General features: G+C 38.8%; 1 protein-coding gene across 1 annotated transcript; it reads left to right on the top strand.

Annotated features, from left to right (window-relative positions):
- Positions 1-10,247: 10,247 nt before the first annotated feature.
- Positions 10,248-16,604, top strand: LOC101118895 (stromelysin-1). The gene is made up of 10 exons (XM_004015970.5): positions 10,248-10,414; positions 11,179-11,423; positions 11,521-11,669; positions 11,810-11,935; positions 12,351-12,515; positions 12,701-12,845; positions 13,737-13,870; positions 14,291-14,450; positions 15,172-15,275; positions 16,203-16,604. The coding sequence occupies exons 1-10, from the start codon at positions 10,310-10,312 to the stop codon at positions 16,301-16,303; spliced, it is 1,434 nt and encodes a 477-aa protein (XP_004016019.3). The 5' UTR covers positions 10,248-10,309; the 3' UTR covers positions 16,304-16,604.
- Positions 16,605-20,225: the final 3,621 nt, after the last annotated feature.

A 20,225-nucleotide genomic window follows, 5' to 3' on the forward strand; every position in this document is an offset into this window, starting at 1 on the left:
TTTGGTTTTTAAGAATTTTTTTCTTGAAAAACAGGATATGTGTTTTGAAAATAATTTTGGACCTACTATTAAATAATAGTTGGACTTCCCTAGTGGCTCAGACAGTAAAGCATCTGCCTACAATGTGGGAGACCTGGGTTCCATCCCTGGATCCGGAAGATCCCCTGGAGAAGGAAATGGCAACCCACTCCAGTACTCTTGCCTGAAGAATCCCATGGACAGAGGAGCTGGTGGGCTACAGTCCACAGGGTGGCAAAGAGTCGGACACGACTGAGCAATTTCACTTTCACTTTCTTTCTTTTCACTTTCACTATTGAATAAAAAAGACAACCAGAAACAGGAAAAAGTTATATTCGTTTTGGTCACTTGCCTAAAGCCACCTGAATCCTTGGTCTCAAATCTAGACAGCATTCTCCAGACTACAAACAACGCCAAGGAGCACCTGCAGGGCATGACTGCAAGCCTGGAGAGAAAAAGGAATGAAATGGGAGCTTCCCACTTCAGTAAACTTTTCATCACAGTCATGTTGGGTTTCTCTTAACACACATTCTCTCTCTCTCTCTCTCTCTCTCTCTCTCTCTCTCTCTCTCTCTCTCTCTCTCTGGATTACATATTCATTAAAATTCTCACTAACAACTTTTGGGTTTGTGGAATGCTCGTAGTTTTCTATGTATTTTCACACCATTGCTCATTGATATACTCAAGATCTAAGAAATGGTCAAGCCTATTACAACTCAGGAGGTCTTACAAATAGCTGAGAAAAGAAGAGAAGCTAAAGGCAAAGGAGAAAAGGAGAGATATACCTATTTGAAAGCAGAGTTCCAAAGAATAGCAAGGAGAGATAAGAAAGCCTTCTTTCAATGCAAAGAAATAGAGGAAAACAATAGAATGGGAAAGACTAGAGATTTCTTCAAGAAAATTAGAGATACTAAGGGAACATTTCAGGCAAAGATGGGCTCAATAAAGGACAGAAATGGTATGGATCTAACAGAAGCAGAAGATATTAAGAAGAGGTGGCAAGAATGCACAGAACTGTACAAAAAGGATTATCATGACCCAGAGAACCATGATGGTGTGATCACTCATCTAGAGCCAGATACCTTGGAGTGTGAAGTCTGGTGGGCCTTAGGAAGCATCACTATGAACAAAGCTAGAGGAGGTAATGGAATTCCAGCTGAGCCATTTCAAATCCTAAAAATATGATGCTGTGAAAGTGCTGCACTCAATATGCCAGCCCATTTGGAAAAGTCAGCAGTGGCCATAGGACTGGAAAGTATCTTTTTTCATTCCAATCCCAAAGAAGGGAAAGGCCAAAGAATATTCAAACCACTGCAAAATGGTACTCATTTCACACCCTAGCAAAGTAATGCCCCAAATTCTCCAAGGTAGGCTTCAACAGAATGTGAATCGTGAACTTCCAAATATTCAAGCTGGATTTAGAAAAGGCAGAGGAATCAGAGATCAAATTGCCAACATCCACTGGATCATCAAAAAACAAGAGAGTTCCAGAAAAACATCTACTTCTGCTTTATTGAGTATGCCAAAGCCTTTGACTGTGTGGATCACAACAAACTGGAAAATTCTTAAGGAGATGGGAATACCAGACCACCATACCTGCCTCCTGAGAAATCTGTATTTAGGTCAAAAAGCAACAGGTAGAACTGGACATGGAACAACAGACTGATTACAAGTTGGGAAAGAAAGGACAAGGCTGTATATTGTCACCCTGATTATTTAATTCTATGCAGAATACATCATGCAAAATTCCCAGCTGGATGAAGCACAAGTTGGAATCAAGATTGCCGGGAGAAATATCAGTAACCTCAGATATGCAGATTACACCACCCTTATGGAAGAAAGAGAACTAAAGAGCCTCTTGACGAAAGTGAAAAAGGAGAGTGGAAAAGTTGGCTTAAAACTTAACATTCAGAAAACTAAGATCATGGCATCTGGTCCCATTATTTCATGGGAAATAGATGGGAAACAGTGGAAACAGTGAAAGACTTTTATTTGGGGGGGGGGCTCCAAAAATCACTGCAGATGGTGACTGCAGCCATGCAGTTAAAAGATGCTTGCTCCTTGGAAGGAAAGTTATAACCAACCTAGCCAGCACATTAAAAAGCAAAGACATTACTTTGCCAACAAAGGTCCACCTGGTTAAAGCTATGGCTTTTTTCAGTAGTCATGTATGAATGTGAGAGTTGGACTATAAAGAAAGCTGATTCTTTTGAACTGTGGTGTTGGATAAGACTCTTGAGAGTCCCTTGGACTGCAAGGAGATCCAACAAGTCTATCCTAAAGGAGATCAGTCCTGAGTGTTCATTGGAAGGACTGATGCTAAAGCTGAAACTTCAATTCTTTGGCCACCTGATGAGAAGAACTGACTCATTGGGAAATACCCTGATGCTGGGAAAATTTGAAGGCAGGAAGAGAAGGGGACAACAGAGGATGAGATGGTTGGATGGCATCACTGACTTGATGGACATGAGTTTGAGTAAACTCCAGGAGCTGGTGAAGGACAGGGAAGCCTGGCATGTTATTGTCCATGGGGTTGGAAAGAGTTGAACACGACTGAGCAACTGAACTGAACTGAATCTTTACACCCACATTATAAGCTATGTATCAGTACCTTGATCTCACAGATGAAAAAATGAAGTTCAGAAAAGTTAAAACGTTTGTTCAAATTCACATTAGGTAGCAGAAATGTTGCAACTGTGTTCAATCAAACCTATAAAACAAATAGAGACAAGAGTTTGTCGTGCCTTCAAATTAAATTCAATCTCTGCATTTCATTTGTTTTTAACATCATCTTAGCCTGGACTTAACCCTTTCCAAAATTTTTCTTTCTCAAATGTTCATATTCTTGAAAACTGAAACCTGGATATGTCTCTTGTCCCAGCATATGTCTGGTGGTCTTCAGTTTGGAGGTGCCTTTCATGAATTTCTGACCTTCTGACTGCCCTCTCCTCTTTCTAAGTCCAGGCTTTCCTGTCAATTATCTTCCACTTTTGCTGCCCACTTAGGACAAATGTCTGCGAGCAGTGAATATATTTTGCTGAGATTCCAAAATCCTAAGTCTTCTTACTCACCAAAGGTGGTCAATATTCCAATTCCAGAAAATTACCATTGAAAATCTTGCTAGCCATGAATTCGTAAGTGCTCATCAAAAAAACCATCTCTAAAGTTCTGACTATAAACACACAATTCAGTACCTTTGTGGCTCAAAACATATTTCACAATCTTTCCTTTCTTTGAAAATAATACTTTATGCATTTATAAAATGGGAACATTTTGTTCCAGGTCATGAATTTAGAGGAAAAGTGGAAAAACTTCTCAAACCTCAAACTTCATTTATATTCACATCTCCCTCAAGATATTTTCTTGTCAACTTGACTGCTCCAAAAAATAACAGAACCTGGGAGTAAGATTCTTGTTGCTATTAATAATTTCTTAACTATTTTATCTTGCCCCTAATTATTGAGCCAACTAGTATCAGATCATGCTCCTTCTTAGTTGAAAGATTATCAGTCAATAGAATCAAAGTGGCAAAGCAGAAAGAGCTTAAGTTTGGGTGAAACAATTCTCAGAATTGCAATATGCACTTATTGGCTCTGTGACACCAACTTGTTTACTTTCTCTCTGCCCTTTTTTCTTCATTCTTAAAATAGAAATAAAAATGTCTATTCTACCCCTCCCTACCAGTGAGCTGACACCAGCCCAGAGGGCCTGCAGACCCAGCCTGTGCAGCTAGCCCCAAAGAGACATGACCCCACCTTCCAGCAGGCCCACACTCACTGCACGAGACAAGACCTAGCAGCCATCTGTGCCAGCCCTGCCTTCCAGTGTGCCCACAGTAGCTGGCCCAACCACAAGAGAAAGGGGTACTTCTATAGCTCGTAGCTTTGGTATCCAGAGCGGAGCATGTTGTTGAGCCTCATGATGCCACTTTTCCAAGATCTGGAAATGCAACTGATATACTTAATACAAATACAACACAAAAAATTAGGCAAAATGAGAGGGCAGAGGAAAATCTTCCAATCAAAGGAACAAGATCATATCTTTTTTTAAAAGAGAAGACTGTATTACACACTCCAAGAAAAGTAATAGGCTTTAATTACCTAAAAGCATATAAAATAATGAAAGTTCAGAATCTTTATTTCTTTCTTCTAATGGTATAATTTTAATGGAGAGTAAGCTGGTACCCTATCACTAGCTCTGTAGGTTTATGTGAGTTAGCCATGCTTTGGTACATAGCCAACTCTACTTTAGCTATTACCACAATACAGTTTCATTCTGTCCTTCTTACATAATGTGACCTATCCAAAAATGTGTCAACATTTACAAATCATGACTCATAAGACGATGAGTTGTCTTAACCATGGCAAAGCATTGCCCAGGATCATTACATGGCTTTGTCAGGGCAATGAGTATTACTGGTTACAGATAGCTGACCTAAGCCCTGGAATATAACACTTATAAATTCCAGAATTTAAGTAAATAATATATGGATAACTAAAGAAGTAATTCAGCCTAGTGTAAATACTCCAAACCTTCTTCTTTTACAGAGGTGCCTACAGCACAGAGCAGAGACAACTTTTTCAGTGAGAGACTGAACAGAGAGACAGACAATGATTAAACTATACATGAAAACAGAACTTTGACCCATTATCTGTAGCAGTCTGCCCAGGAAACCAATCCCTTTATGTGCAATAAACAAACCAGGAAAGCAGCTTGTAAGTGCAGGAAGCTAGATTGATATCTCCAGTGACAATCTAGAAGGCTAAAAGGTAGCTTTTGTGGCAATCCAAAATGTCCAACATTTGCTGAGAAACTGACAGACTGTCTCATTTTTGTCTTATTTCCAACTTGGATCAATCAGAAAAATTCAAATACGTACCTCCTAACCAGTAGCACAGCATGCCCACTTCTAGTTAGCCCAGCTACAGTGTCCCCATATCAACAGTTTCCAATCAGGATACATGTGAAAACGTCCTTTCTCCCACCATAGTGTTTTCCATGTGTCTGTCTCCTTTGAGTTTGTCTGCCAAAACACGAATTTCAGTGGCTGACTTTCCTCTATAGCAAGCGCTGAATAAATAGACAATGCTTGGTCTCATTTAATCCTTGCCTTTTTCCATACTAGGCACAGACCTGTCAAGTCACAAAGAAAGGAACTATGAATCAATCTTAACTGTGAAAAGTGAAAGTGATAGTCATTCAATTCTGTCCGACTCTTTGCAACCCCATGGACTGTAGCCTGCCAGACTCCTCCATCCATGGAATTCTCTAAGCAAGAGTACTGGAGTGACTTGCCATTTTCCTATCCAGGGGAATCTCCTCAATCCAGGGATCAAACCTGAGTCTCCCGCATTGCAGGCAAATTCTTTAGCATCTGAGCCACCAGGGAAGCCCTTAACTATAGACTAGTTAGTCTCAGTTCTTCCCATTTTACAAGATTAATGGCATGCCATACCTTCTTCAATAATGGAACATTCTTCAAGAGATGGGGATACCGGACCACCTTACCTGCCTCCTGAGAATTCTATATGCAGGTCAAGAAACAACAGTTAGATCTGGACATGGAACAATGGACTGGTTCCAAATTGGGAAAGAAAGGGATATGTCAAGGCTGTATATTGTCACCCTGCTTATTTAACTTATAGGCAGAGTACATTATGCAAAATGCTGGGCTGGATGAAGCACAAGCTGGAATCAAGATTGCCAGGAGAAATATCAATGATCTCAGATACGCAGATGACACCACCCTTATGGCAGAAAGTGAAGAAGAACTAAAGAGCCTCTTAATGAAAGTGAAAAGGAGAGTGAAAAGTTGGCTTAAAACTCAACATTCAAAAAACGAAGATCGTGACGTCTGGTCCCATCACTTCATGGCAAATAGATGGGAAAACAATAGAAACAGTGAGAGATTTTATTTTCTTGGGCTCCAAAATCACTGCAGATGATGACTGCAGCCTTGAAATTAAAAGACACTTGCTCCTTGGAAGAAAAGTTATGACCAACCTTGACAGTATATTAAAAAGCAGAGACATTACTTTGCCAACAAAGGTCCATCTAGTCAAAGCTATGGTTCTTCCAGTAGTCATGTATGGATGTGAGAGCTGGACTATAAAGAAAGCTGAGCACCAAAGAATCGATGCTTTTGAACTGTGGTGTTGGAGAAGACTCTTGAGTGTCCTTTGGACTGCAAGGAGATCCAACAAGTCCATCCTAAAGGAAATCAGTCCTGAATGTTCATTGGAAGGACTGATTCTGAAATTGAAACTCCAATACTTTGGCCACCTGATGCAAAGAACTGACTCATTTGAAAAGACCCTGATGCTGGGAAAGAGTGAAGGTGGGAGGAGAAAGGGACGACAGAGGATGAGATGGTTGGATGGCATCAACGACTTGATGGACGTGAGTTTGAGTAAACTCCGGGAGTTGGTGATGGACAGGGAGGCCTAGCGTGCTGCAGTCCATGAGGTCGCAAAGAATCGAACATGACAGAGTGACTGAATGGAACTGATGCCTTCTTCTTATTATTATTTTTATCCTTCCTGTCCCTTTTCTATCTGTATCATCTCTTTCCTTATATGGGACTTATATCTGTAGTCCTCTGGTTCTCCTTACAGCTCACTTAGATTGTAATAGCCCCTATAAGCCAGTCAGCTTTACCTTCTTCCCCTGCTAGTCCAGCTTGTCACTACTACTAGATAAATCTCCTAGAAGCAGTGTTCTCACTTATCAGGCAGAAACATTACATGGGAAAATTTTCAGTCTAAGAAGACAACTGGCCTCAGTCAAAATACCAGCAAGTTGCTTTGTGGATCTCAACAAACTAAGAGCTTCCTTGATAGCTCAGTTGGTAAAGAATCTGCCTGCAATGCAGGAGACCCATATTCGATCCCTGGGTGGGAAGATCCCCTGGAGAAAGGAAAGGCTACCCACTCCAGTATTTTGGCCTGGAGAACTCCATGGATGGAGGAGCCTGGCAGGGGGCTCTCAAAGATTTAGACATGACTCAGCAACTATCACTTCACTTCACTTCATAATGGCTTTACAATGTTGTGTTACTTTCTGCTGTACAGTGAAGTGAATCAACTACATATTTACATATATTCCCTCCCTCTGAGACCTCTCAACTACCACCCTATCACATCGCAGAGTACTGGGCTGAGCTTCCTGTGTTTTACAGCAGGTTCCCACTAGCTGTCTATTTCACGTATGGTAGTGTATATATGTCAATCCTAATCTCCCAGTTTGCCCCACATTCCCCAGGCCCCCACTCCCACACGTCCATTTTGTATGTCTATGTATCTATTCCTGCCCTGGACATAGGTTCATCTGAGCCATCTTTCTAGACTTCATATATATACATTAATATGTAATATTTACTTTTCTCTTACTGACTTACATTACTCTGTATGACAGACTAGGTCCATCCATATCTCTACAAATGACTCAACTTCATTCCTCTTTACGGCTAAGTAATATTCCATTGTATGTGCATGCCACATCTTTATCTGTTCATCTGTCATTGGACAATTAGATTGTTTCCAAGTCATGGCTACTGTAAATAGTGCTGCAATGAGCATGTACTATGTATGGCACATAAAATGAAAGGGGAAAAGTTATAACATTGAAAACAAAATTGCTTTAAAACATACTTTTCCACTATTTATAGGGTCAGAGAAGCTATATTAGAAAAAAAGATTTGGAGGCTTATCTATGCTTATCTTATAAAACTTCAGGAACTTGCAGTCATTTTAAAGAACTGGAAAGATATTTCTTCTCCTCAAATGTCTGATCAGGGACCAGAACTTTTATTTTTCAATGAACTAGAAAACGCTGAAACATCTCTATTGGAGGCATGTTGATTTTGGATGAGAGACAAGAAATTGTGACCTTAGATTTTCATACCTATCCAAGATACCTCCCATAGGACAAGTTACCAAAAGAGGTGCTCAAACTTGCTAGAATTATCAAATTTCTCCTGAACCACCTTGGAAAATTACATAAAGACATACAATTGCCAATTGACCCCAAATGGACAATTTCAGAATGCATAGGTCCAGCTTTAAAACATTTAACAGAGTTCTTGTTTCTCAGTTGGTTTTCAGTCTTCTAGCTGAAAGGTGACTTGTCAGGTAGATTTGGCAGTATGGGGTTATGCCTGGGCCATGCACCTTTTCACACCTATCTCCCTTCTGCTTTTACTCTAATCATCATAGGAGAAAAAGTGCTTCACAAGCAATATTTTGTATCCTATAATCAGATTAAATACACGTCCTATTGGAGTACCCCCCAAATTGTGTGTGTGTGTGTGTGTGCACAGTCAAATTGTCACACCAAGCATATTACAAAATGCTGTCCTTCCTTCTCTAAAATCAAGTTGCCTGGAGCCACATAAAAGTCATTGTCATTGCCAAGGAATTTGAATCATGGATTTCAACACATTTACTACTCTTGCTGAGTGGTCTGAGTCATTAGACTTTTATAAATGAAAAAGACAGTCACCCCACTTGCGGATATTATCTGTTCCCAACTTCCTTTTTTCCTCTAGTTCACCTTTCAACCAATATGTTTGAATGTTTCTATGGAAATTAGACATGAAAAATAATATATATGATCTGATTTCAACTATGGAAAATGTACATTTTAAAAAACCTGAAAGCAACATGTTTTATTTTTACATGGTGAAGAAGAAATACTTCGCCTTACTAGTACTTCCTTCTGGCAGATGACATTCAAATTCATAGGAAAAATAGATAAAATTTTATAAATTGTCCATGAATGAGCATGATATAAAATGGAATACACAATTATCAAAAATCAGAAGAAAGTACTGCAAAGTGCTAATCGTATTTTTTCTCCTAGTAGCTTGACCATAAATAATTTAATTTCCTCTACATTTTTATGAATTTTAAATTTTCTATAGTAAAAATACAAAATTTTATTGAAATATAAAAAATTTAATTGAAAATATTTTGTAGAACATGGATTTCCAGCAATAACAAAATCAAGTAAACATCTGAAATAAACGAAATAACACAAACATCTTAGTCGCTAATGGCATTCCACAAAGAAGCTCCAACCTATCTTCCCACAACTTCATTTTTCATTTTTCACTACTCATGTTCGTACACTTTTTACGTCAATAAAAAGTCAAACCTTTGCCATTTTTTCATAGAGACACTAAACTTTCTTGAGTTTGTATGGTTGTTTATCCTGTTCCTGGATTTTCCTCTACATCCAAACTATTTCAGTCTTCACTTATTTGTGACTTTATCCTAGGCTTTCTCTCAAGAAAATATCTTTCCTTCTTCACAATTCCTGTACAATTTCTTTTCTTCTTATAAAATTAGTTGTGCAGCAACCATCTCCTCTAGTACATTATACTATTTTTTTCCTTCTTTCATCCTTCCCAGCTACTGTGGTCACTTTTTTCTATATTTCTCCTTTAAATGTTATCTTCAAATTTGCGATCTTAATTTGTTTATTCTGAAACATTTAAAACTGTGGCACTTGAGGAACAAGTGAATAGCTAGAAGAATGACTATATAGCTTGGAGGCAGCAAGGATCATGTGCTATCCTGTCTAACTAGTCATGGAGAAGCATGATAAATAGGAAGGCAAAAGTGGAAAGTTATCAGATAGAGTCCTACCCGGACTAACTGCCTGCTTTTAAATCAATTTTGCATCAGATTTAGGTATTTCAAATCAAAAGCTCAAAAAGTGAATTTCCCTTTCAATTTTATTCTAGAGTATATTTCTTCTGTTTTTACAGGATTTAACAGTATAGACTGTGGCTATATATATTCAGCTTCACATTCACTTATCTCTTATCACATTTGATTTTAAATACATTTTTCTTAAAACTGCATTTAAAAGTTCTACAGAATTCTGACTTTTTACCAGGTCAACTTACTTCTTCTCTCAATCCCACAAATGTAAACTGTCTAGTAAATTCCAGTCATTTTTTCCAGAATTAAAAAAAAAAAAAAAATGCCCCAGTTTTCTTCTTACCAAGACAGGAAGCATTTCCTGGAGATTAATCACTCTTTTGACTTGCAAAATTGGAAACGTTGGGAGAAATTAGTAAAGTAGGTTGTATCATCCTACTTTGGATTCAGAATTTTTGGAAATGGTCCTGTTGCCATTTGAAAGAAAGCAATCATGAGTCAAGCTGCGTGTGATCTAAACAAACACTGTCACCTTATAAAAATCGGACTGTAGACCGTGGACATAGTAGAAGATAGACAGAGAGCAAGCCATTAAGACCACATCAAGCTGAGAAAAGTCAGTGGAAATGAGAAGCCTTCCAATTCTGCTGTCGCTATGTGTGGCAGTGTGCTCAGCCTATCCACTGGACAGGGCTGCAAGGGACAAGGAAGACAGCATGGAGCTTGTTCAGGTAATTAAGGGGGGTGGTCCTCACATCCCTGATGGCCCAGTGGGGAAACTAGCTCTGCTTTCTGTTTATAAAGCTTGCACAGAATTGTTGGAACTGACCATGTATGAAGTGCAAACGCAGAGTTCTACAGTGTTGCACATGGAAAGGGTCTCAGTATCACTCATCTGGGCTTCTCCTTTTATACTGGAAGGAACAAAAGCCAGAGATATTAGGTACTAAGATCAAAACCACCTTAGTAGCAGCAGTGTTTAAGATACATGAGTAACAAGCAGAGAGTGTATGAAATGTGTCTTATCTTGAAACTTCTGTAGGTATTTTAATCCAATATAATGTTAGCTGGATATTTTTATTGCTGCTGTCATGATTAGACACAGAGATTTTTCTAAGTTTTTTTCTTAAGCCAACTCCTTATGAGCAGTATAAAGTGGAAAATTGAATAAATGTAGCTGAAATAGACAAATACACACGAGGAAGTTTGATTGTTTAGTTTATCTCCTGTAAGTTCCCTAGGTACTTACCTTGATTTTCCAGGTCATGGCGATTTTCATTGCTCTGGTAGTAAAATAAGCTGCAGAGATTATTCTGTTACAAAGATAAAGCAAAAGTGAAGAAGAGTCTGTAACTGAAGAATTAAACATGACATTGACTATTATTTCAGTAGGCTAGACGACTATTTCAAATAGCTTAAATGAGCAACTGCACAAATTTACTGTAAACCACTAAAAATCATAAGATGACCTGAAACTACACTTATTTTCCGTTAGCAATATCTAGAAAACTACTACAACCTTGCAAAGGATACGAAACAGTTTGTTAGAAGAAAGGACAGTAGTCCAGTAGTCAAAAAGATTCAAGAGATGCAGAAGTTTCTGGGGTTGGAGGTGACAGGAAAGCTGGACTCTGACACCCTGGAGGTGATACGCAAGCCCCGATGTGGGATTCCTGATGTCAGTTCCTTCAGCACCTTTCCTGGTATGCCCAAGTGGAGGAAAACTCACCTTACCTACAGGTAATGGGTCCAAAGAGATTTTGACATGCTATTGAGATTTTATAAATTACTATCACAGGAGAAAATAGCACCTTTATTATTACTTTTTTTCATACAGAATTGTGAATTACACAAAGGATTTACCCAGAGATGCTGTTGATTCTGCCATTGAAAAAGCTCTGACGGTCTGGGAGGAGGTGACTCCACTTACATTCTCCAGGATCTATGAAGGAGAAGCTGACATAATGATCATATTTGCAGTTAGAGGTAAAAACAAACAAACAAACAAACAGAACAAGGGTGGGGGGAAACCCACACAAAATTTTATGTAATGTTGTTTCATTAGAAAAGATTCTAAAGAGATCTTAATTATTGATCATTCAATATTTTTTTTTTCCCTCTCTTAGAACATGGGGACTTTTTGCCTTTTGATGGACCTGGAAAAGTTTTGGCTCACGCCTATCCACCTGGATCAGGGTTTTATGGAGATGCTCACTTTGATGATGATGAACAATGGACAAAGGATACATCAGGTCAGTGACACATCCCTCAGAATGATTTTGGTGTTGATTTTTATTTTAACTTGGAGAAGTCTAAATAAATAAGAATATTGGAGAAATGGAGTGTAACAGATTTCCCAATGGGACAAGAATCAGCAGAGGCAGACTGGAGATGGGAATAATTGGATATGGCTGGATACTTTGTCTCAAAGACTGATTTCAAGAATGAGCCTTGAAAAACACTTGACTTTCCATTAAGTGTAATCAGTCAGTTGATCAATTAACCAAAAAAAAAAAAAAAGGTGGAGAAGGGGCAAGAAAGGTACTGTGTGCGTCTAGGAAATAAGCGACTATAACAGCTGACCAAATGAACATAATGCACAGCTGACCTGTATAATGTACATGTATTTAAGGAAAAAGTAACTGTTATCTATGATTTCTTAAATAGGAATCAATTTATTCCTTGTTGCTGCCCATGAATTTGGCCATTCCCTGGGTCTCCAACACTCAACCGAACGTGAAGCTTTGATGTACCCAGTCTACGACCCTCTCACAGACCTCACTCGGTTCCGCCTCTCTCAGGATGATATCAACGGCATTCAGTTCCTGTACGGTGAGTGATGCTGGAAAAATTAGACGTGGGAGCTTTGCAAGGATGGTCTTCAGGAAAGCTTCCAAATGCGGCATAAAACATTTATAATTTTACTCGAGGCACTTTGAGAACGTGTGGGACGCATATACAGGGACAGAAGCATCATTTCCTGCTGATGTTTGCATCCTCACCTCTGTCCCCTCTAGGGTCTCCCCTAGTTTCCCCTAATGACCCCGTGGTGCCCACGGAATCTGTGCCTCCGGAGCCCGGGACCCCAGCTGCGTGTGATCCTGCCTTGTCCTTCGATGCAATCAGCACACTGAGGGGAGAAATCCTGTTCTTTAAAGGCAGGTCAGTCCAGAAAACTTTATATTCCTATCTATTCTTTTGATGTATCAATGCAATGCTTAGGAAAACAAATAGAAACTTGATAGAGATTTTTAAGTATTTAAAACAAAACAATTTTGCTCTGAGACTTGAAATTATTCTGACGCTCCACTTTCCATATTTTCCTAAAACTGTCAAGTTCATTTTCAAAGACTTAAGATGATTTTATTTTTATCCTGTAACTATCACTCCCAAATATTATTGAGTCATGGTTACTTTTGAAAAGTCACAAGTAAAACTTTAGAATCTGAATTTTATCTTTACTTCCTTTAAAAATGATACCAGGAGACTATTACATTTAATCAATTAATTTACTCACTGCTGGATAAATATGCACATGATAAAACCGCACAAGTGGAAAGATAGTTAAAAGAAGGCATCATCACATCACTGATTCAGTTTCTCAGTTCTCCCTATCTCCATCCATAGTGATGAATGCTTAAATATCCTTCCAGAATTATTCCGTGACTGTATAAAAATATACTTACATGTACATATACACATCTGCCTTTCTTTTTGAAAGTATAAATGATGGTGTAATATATATACTGTTTTGCATGAATTGTGGGTGTTTAAAACTTACAGTCAGTTGATTAATTTGCATTATAGGATAACTTCCCTTTCACAGAGACATTATTCTGGAATCCTATGCCAACAGGTCCAATGCAGTCTTCTGGGGGGGCGGGGGGAGAAAGGAAAGATTTTTCCTTAATGGCAACATACCTGATTTCTGTCTGTCATTGATCCTAGAGGATGTGGGAATGGAGGAAAATGGGTGAGGAAGGAGAGTGAGGAAAATATGCTAAAAGGTGGAAGACTTTTTTCAATTTTCATTTCTTTTTGCATGTATTTCAGACATTTTTGGCGGAAATCTTTCAGGACACTCGAACCTGAATTTCATTTGATCTCTTCATTCTGGCCATCTCTTCCTTCAGGCATAGATGCCGCATATGAAGTTACTAGCAAAGACACGGTTTTCATTTTTAAAGGTAATTATTATGTAATAATTTCTTTAATTTGTTGAAATAAAGCCTCTCACCAAAAAATTGATTAAGACTTTAATATTTTTCTACAACAAATTTTGTCTGGTTTATTGCTTAAAGGTAACAAAGCTGTAATGGAAACCGGCATTATTTTATTTATATTTTATAGATGATGAAATGAACACAAGAATAGAAATAGCCCAGTTGTAAATTCCCTCATTTGGAATTTACAGCTGTGTTCATTCCATCTGTGTTCATTCATTCAACCTACAAGTTTTTGTTTAATGTCTATTTGGGGCTGCTAAATCTAAAATTCTGGCTTCTTTTCCTACTATGAAAATCAAAGGTGCTAAGAAGTATTTCCAAAACCAAAGACTCAATTGTTTTAGATTCAGTGTGATTGTGGTTTTTTTCTCATAAATACAGGAAATCAGTTCTGGGCCATCAGAGGCAATGAGATGCAAGCAGGTTACCCAAGAGGCATCCATACCCTGGGCCTTCCTTCAACAGTCAGGAAAATAGATGCAGCCTTTTCTGACAAGGAAAAGAAGAAAACGTACTTCTTTGCAGAGGACAAATACTGGAGGTAATATTTGTTTGTAATAACTTTATATGATCCTAGTTAGGGAAATTATCTTCTTTCTCTAAGGAAGTTGCCTATCTTCCTCTTAGACCTTCGTCCCCCACAGGAAGAACGGTGGGGCTCTAGACAGCTGTGGGGGAGTCCCTGTGTCTGTGCTCAGTCCCCCAGTCATGCTCAACCCTTTGCGACCCCATGGACTGTAACCCGCCAGGCCCCTCTGTCCATGATTTCCCAGGCAGGAATACTGGAGTGGGTTGCCATTTCCTCCTCCAAGGGATCTTCCTGACCCAGGGATCGAATATGTGTCTCGTATGTTGGCAGGAGGATTCTTCACTGCTGAGCCATCTGGGAAGCCCCAGTGACAACATATATGAACCAAATATGATAGAAAACTTGAAATTTGTATTTGAAATGAATGATTGGATTCACTCTGTGTTCATATCTTTGTGATAGAAGGATGATTAAGATTCTTTCTCTCCAGACCTAAGAAATATGGTAGCAAACAGCATCTGCTAGATCAAGATGTTGCCTCTCTTTCTGGTAGAGATACAATTTTTAGAGCCTAGTTTGCAGTACCATTAAAATCACACATTTCTGTAGCATTAAACATGCCTGACATTTATTTGCAAATCTTGGAAAATTGATTAGAATTCCACATTTTTTGCCGATTTTGATAACACAGCCTCTGTGCAATGCTGAGCTTTGTTTCTCTTACTTGGTACAGATTTGATGAGAAGAGACAATCCATGGAGCCAGGTTTTCCCAAGCAAATAGTGGAAGATTTTCCAGGGGTTGAACCAGAGGTGGATGCTGTTTTTAAAGTATTTGGTAAGAGGATACTCCTTTTGTTGGCAGTGGGGCACTTGAAACATTCTATAGTACCAGAAGAAAGAGGAAAGCTGAAGAATTTGATAACAGTTTTCCTTAACCAGTTCCTCCTCCCAACCCTAAATTACAGCTTACAAATTTCATATCAATTGTATGACTACTTCATATAATAAGCTGTATAAAAAAACCCTCAAGTGGTGTGGCCAAGTTCAACACTGGCCAGCTGTCTTCTCCATCCCACCGCTAATTCCCATGGAGAATTTCTCTGTCTTTCCTGAGTAGTCAGTCAGCTGCCAATATTTAACTTTCCATGAGCCCAAAGTTAAAAAAAAAAAAAAAGGATTTTCTCCCCCACTTAGTTATAGGTGGGTGGAGGAATAGATGATCTTTATTGAAAGGTAACCTGAGCACCAGGATGGCAGAGTCAGAAAGGACCATCTGGTTCTGAAAGAGTCCCTGAGATTCTCTGAGGCCAAAGAATCAGGCTTCTTTGTCAGCAATGGAGAGGAGGAGTATTCAGAAGGAAAAGTGTAAAGATACACAGTTTCTGAAGATGCAGAGAATTTTATCTGATTTCAAGCGGAATAACCTAATAACCCAGAGCCTGGTTCTGCTGTCAGACAGAGCTGGAGTGGGGTGCTGTTCACATCTTTTCCTTATTAAGTGACCTTGGGCAGGCATTTAAATTTGTCTGAATCTCAACTTCCTCATCTGTAAAATGGAGTTAGATATATGTGCCTCATAGGACTTTTACAGAAAGAAATGAAAATAAAAGTCATGCAAAATGCTTACCATAGTTCCTGGCACATAGTAAATCTCTACAAACACTTTCTACTTTTAAGTATTTGTTATTCTGAGTTCTGTGTGTTGCCAAATTTATTTACTTGAAGAAAAATATCTCATTATTTCCCCTGTCTGCATTTGCAGGGTTTTACTATTTCTTCAGTGGATCTTCGCAGTTTGAATTTGACCCAAATGCAAAGAAAGTGACACATGTGTTGAAGAGTAACAGCTGGTTGAATTGTTAGGAGAGATGTTTAGAAGGCATAACATGGGCATTTTAAGTTAAGCTGATAACTTTTCACCTAAGTCTCCATGAACTGAAATGGTTCGTGTTCTCCTAGGTGTGCAGTGACGGAGACTGAGAGTGTGAGCTGTGTGTCTTGCTCACTAGCCTTACATATCACAGGGCATTCAAATGGGCTGTGCATTTGTACTCTGGTCATGTGCATTAGCCTCCCATGGGAACAGGGTTAGCACTCGTGCAACAAGCAAGTGACTGTATATAGACTATTTACTTATTATTTAATAAAGAGAATCTGTCAGTTACTTTATTGTGTTGTTTGTTTCAACGAATGCACTTTCCTCACAATCTTGGGTGTGTTGTGGACTGATCAGTCAACAATGGAGATACAGGATCAGGGTCTCCATGGCTGGGACCTCAAAATGGGCTCAATCAGAACTGGAAACAATCTGCTATTTCCCCTCCCCAGGTGCCCTACCAAAGGGATGCTATTTCTGCCAACCAGGCATCATATGCGTTCCTGACACACCTAAGGAGAAAGATCAAGGGAGTTGTCACCATACAGGGCAGGCTCTGAAAAAAGTTGTGAAGCAAAATCCTATAATTAAAACAAATCACCTAGTTCACACACCTCATTTTTTTCTGGTAGGAAAATAAACCTGTTCTTTATCTTCTCCTTTTACTTATATATTCCATCAATGGAGTTCCTTTCCCTGCCCAAGTAAATAATTGTGCTCAGATTGCCTCTATTCACAGATGAAAATGCTCTCCTTTACTCATTTTGTATCTATCCATGCCCATGTAAGCCCCCATGGGCAAATGCTTGTCCTAAAACAGGTTTGCCACTCCTAAGTAATACATGTAGCACAGTACTGGCTACACAGTAAGAGCTCATTCATGCTATAACTTATTAATTCACTTGAGAATAATTTATTAGTAGTATTCCATGTTTCAGGTATTGTGCTAGGTTGTGCGGAGAAGGCAATGGCACCTCACTCCAGTACTTTTGCCTGGCAAATCCCATGGACGGAGGAGCCTGGTGGGCTGCAGTCCATGGGGTCGTTACGAGTTGGACACGACTGAGCGACTTCACTTTCATTTTTCCTTTCATGCACTGGAGAAGGAAATGGCAACCCACTCCAGTGTTCTTGCCTGGAGAATCCCAGGGACAGGGGAGCCTGATGGGGTGCCATCTATGGGGTCGCAAGAGTCGGACACGACTGAAGCGACTTAGCAGCAGCAGCAGCAGCAGCTAGGCTGTGGGCATGGGAGCCTGAGGAAATGGACACTGTTCCTGCCTCACTGATACTATAATCCAGCAAGAAAGACTATATGCAAAGAGTGACAAACACGGATACGCAACTGTAATTTTAGTAAGAGTTATAAATGAAAAATTAGGCTTCTTTGACAGACTAACAGGAGGAACTCCTTTGAGCTGGGTGGTTTTAGAAGTTTTGGAAGAATGGCATTGGAGAAGGTTTTGAAGGAAGACAATGAAAGCTAGCTGAGAAGATGGTTTGGACTAAAGTGGTCACAGGGGTAAATTAGATGGGCATATATATATGATTGGCAACAGAACTCTATGATGGCTTAGATATGGAGTTTATTTAACAGACATAAGTGGCCAGAATAACTCCTGGGTAGCTTTGTTGAGCTTACCGGAAAGAGGCAGTTTTGTGAGGAAAGGGCAATAGGGAGAATTGATCAGTTTTGCTAATTTTTGAAATGTCTGAGAGATTCACAAGTGATAACATGAAATAAATCAGCTTAGAACTCAAAAAAGAAGATACAGTGATTATGTTTGGTGATAAATGTTAACTAAACTTACTGTGGTAAACATTTTGCATTGTAGTCACATACCAAATCATTATGTTGTACACCTAAAACTAATACAATGCTGTATGTCAATTATACGTAAATTTTCTTTTTAAAAAAGAGAAGATATAAATATGTGGGATTTTTCAGCATTTGACTCGTCTTATAGTGCAAGAGCTATCAAATGAAAGATTTTTATGAGGTAATCTTAATAAATGACAATATTTTGCCAAGGATTGAACATGTCTTTATTTTAAAAATTAACTAAATTTATTTGGTTTATTTTTTGATAGATATTATGCATCCACAGCATGAATTTGAAAGGTAAAAAACATGCAATGAAAAATTAATTTTCCTTGCACATTTATCATCACTATCTAGTTCCTTTTTTCAGAAGTAACAAACTAGAATTTTAGGAATCCTTTCAGAACTATTTTATACATATACAAGCAATAATATTATCTTTATAACTTAAAGTGTGTGTGTGTGTTAGCCACCCAGTTGTATCCGACTCTTTGCTAACCCATGGACCATAGTCTGCCAGGCTCCTCTGCCCATGGGCTTCTCCAGGCAAGAATACTGTATTGGGGAACAATTCCCTTCTCCAGGGGATCATCCCAACCTAGGTCTCCTGTATTGCAGGCAGATTCTTTACCATTTGAGCCACCAGAGAAACCCTAAGTTAAAATGGTAGCATATAAACTCACACTGCTCTGCCATTTGCTGTTTTCACTTACTATAGCCTGGCAACCATTCCACATCAGTATATGCAGAATTTGCTTCACTTTTTCATAACTACATTCTGTGAGAGAAATATGTGATTTACTTATTCAGTTTCCTATTGGTCATTAAATTAGTGATTAAATAAATGTATGCATCAAAGAAATAAAATTTAAATATAAAATTAAAAAATATATATTTTAAGTAAATAAAACCATTACATTAAATGACAATTCAGTAATGTGTAATTTGTGGTTGTCATGAGTATCCAAATGGCTCACGTGGTGGAGAACCTAAACAATAGTTTCCTTACCCCTCCATCTCTGCTCAGACTTTGAAGATTAAGCTTTTCATCAGATATGCAAGTGTATTCAAGGATATTCATTGTAGCATTGGGAAAAAATAGTAAACAAATAAAATAAAATTGTAGGCATCAATATACTGTTTTCAGTATTCAGTGTATCAGTAGGTGATTTTAAATATTTTACTATTATTTCTATTATTTGATTGGCATGCAAAAAAAAAAAAAGCTGCTCTCAGACATTAACTAGTCCAGCTGAAAGTCTGACATAAATTATTTGTCCTGTTTTAATGCAGAAACAAATACTTTACATACATCACCTCACTTAACTCTTATTTGGGAGGTAGAGATTGTTACATCAGTTTTACAAATCTAAAGATTGCTGTTCAGAGACGATAGGCCATATCCTCAAGGTCATGCTGATAATAAATGGCCGAACTAGAGATATAATCCATCTTGTCTGACACCAAACTTATGTATGATCCACTCTGCTGCTTCCTACTCTTTGTATTGACATGAACTGACTATGCTTCTGCTGCTACTAAGTCGCGTCAGTCGTGTCCCACTCTGTGCGACCCCATAGACGGCACCCCACCAGATTCCCCCATCCCTGGGATTCCCCAGGCAAGAACACTGGAGTGGGTTGCCATTTCCTTCTCCAATGCATGAAAGTGAAAAGTCAAAGTGAAGTCGCTCAGTCGTGTCCGACTCTTAGCGACCCCATGGACTATAGCCTACGAGGCTCCTCCATCCATGGGGTTCTCCAGGCAAGAGTACTGGAGTGGGGTGCCATTGCCTACATGTGATGAAAAACAAAAGAGATGAAGCAAAGGAAAGACTGACAGAGGTAATAAGTCAAGACCTGGAAAAGAGATAAAGATAAAGAAAGGAACTGGCTCTTTATAGCTAGCTGAATCAAAAGGGGAAGTTGGAGTGACCTAGGCATGGATGTGTAATACAGACTTTCAAAAGTCAAAGGTTTGTAACTCAAGTAATTTCTCCAAGTGCTGCTTCATATACTTTTCCATTTAAATACGGAGTATTAACTCAGGTAATAGAATATTTTACGTGCATCTAAGTGTACAGGAAT

The sequence above is a fragment of the Ovis aries genome, chromosome 15 (genome assembly GCF_016772045.2).
Source record: "Ovis aries strain OAR_USU_Benz2616 breed Rambouillet chromosome 15, ARS-UI_Ramb_v3.0, whole genome shotgun sequence".
Taxonomy (NCBI): domain Eukaryota; kingdom Metazoa; phylum Chordata; class Mammalia; order Artiodactyla; family Bovidae; genus Ovis; species Ovis aries.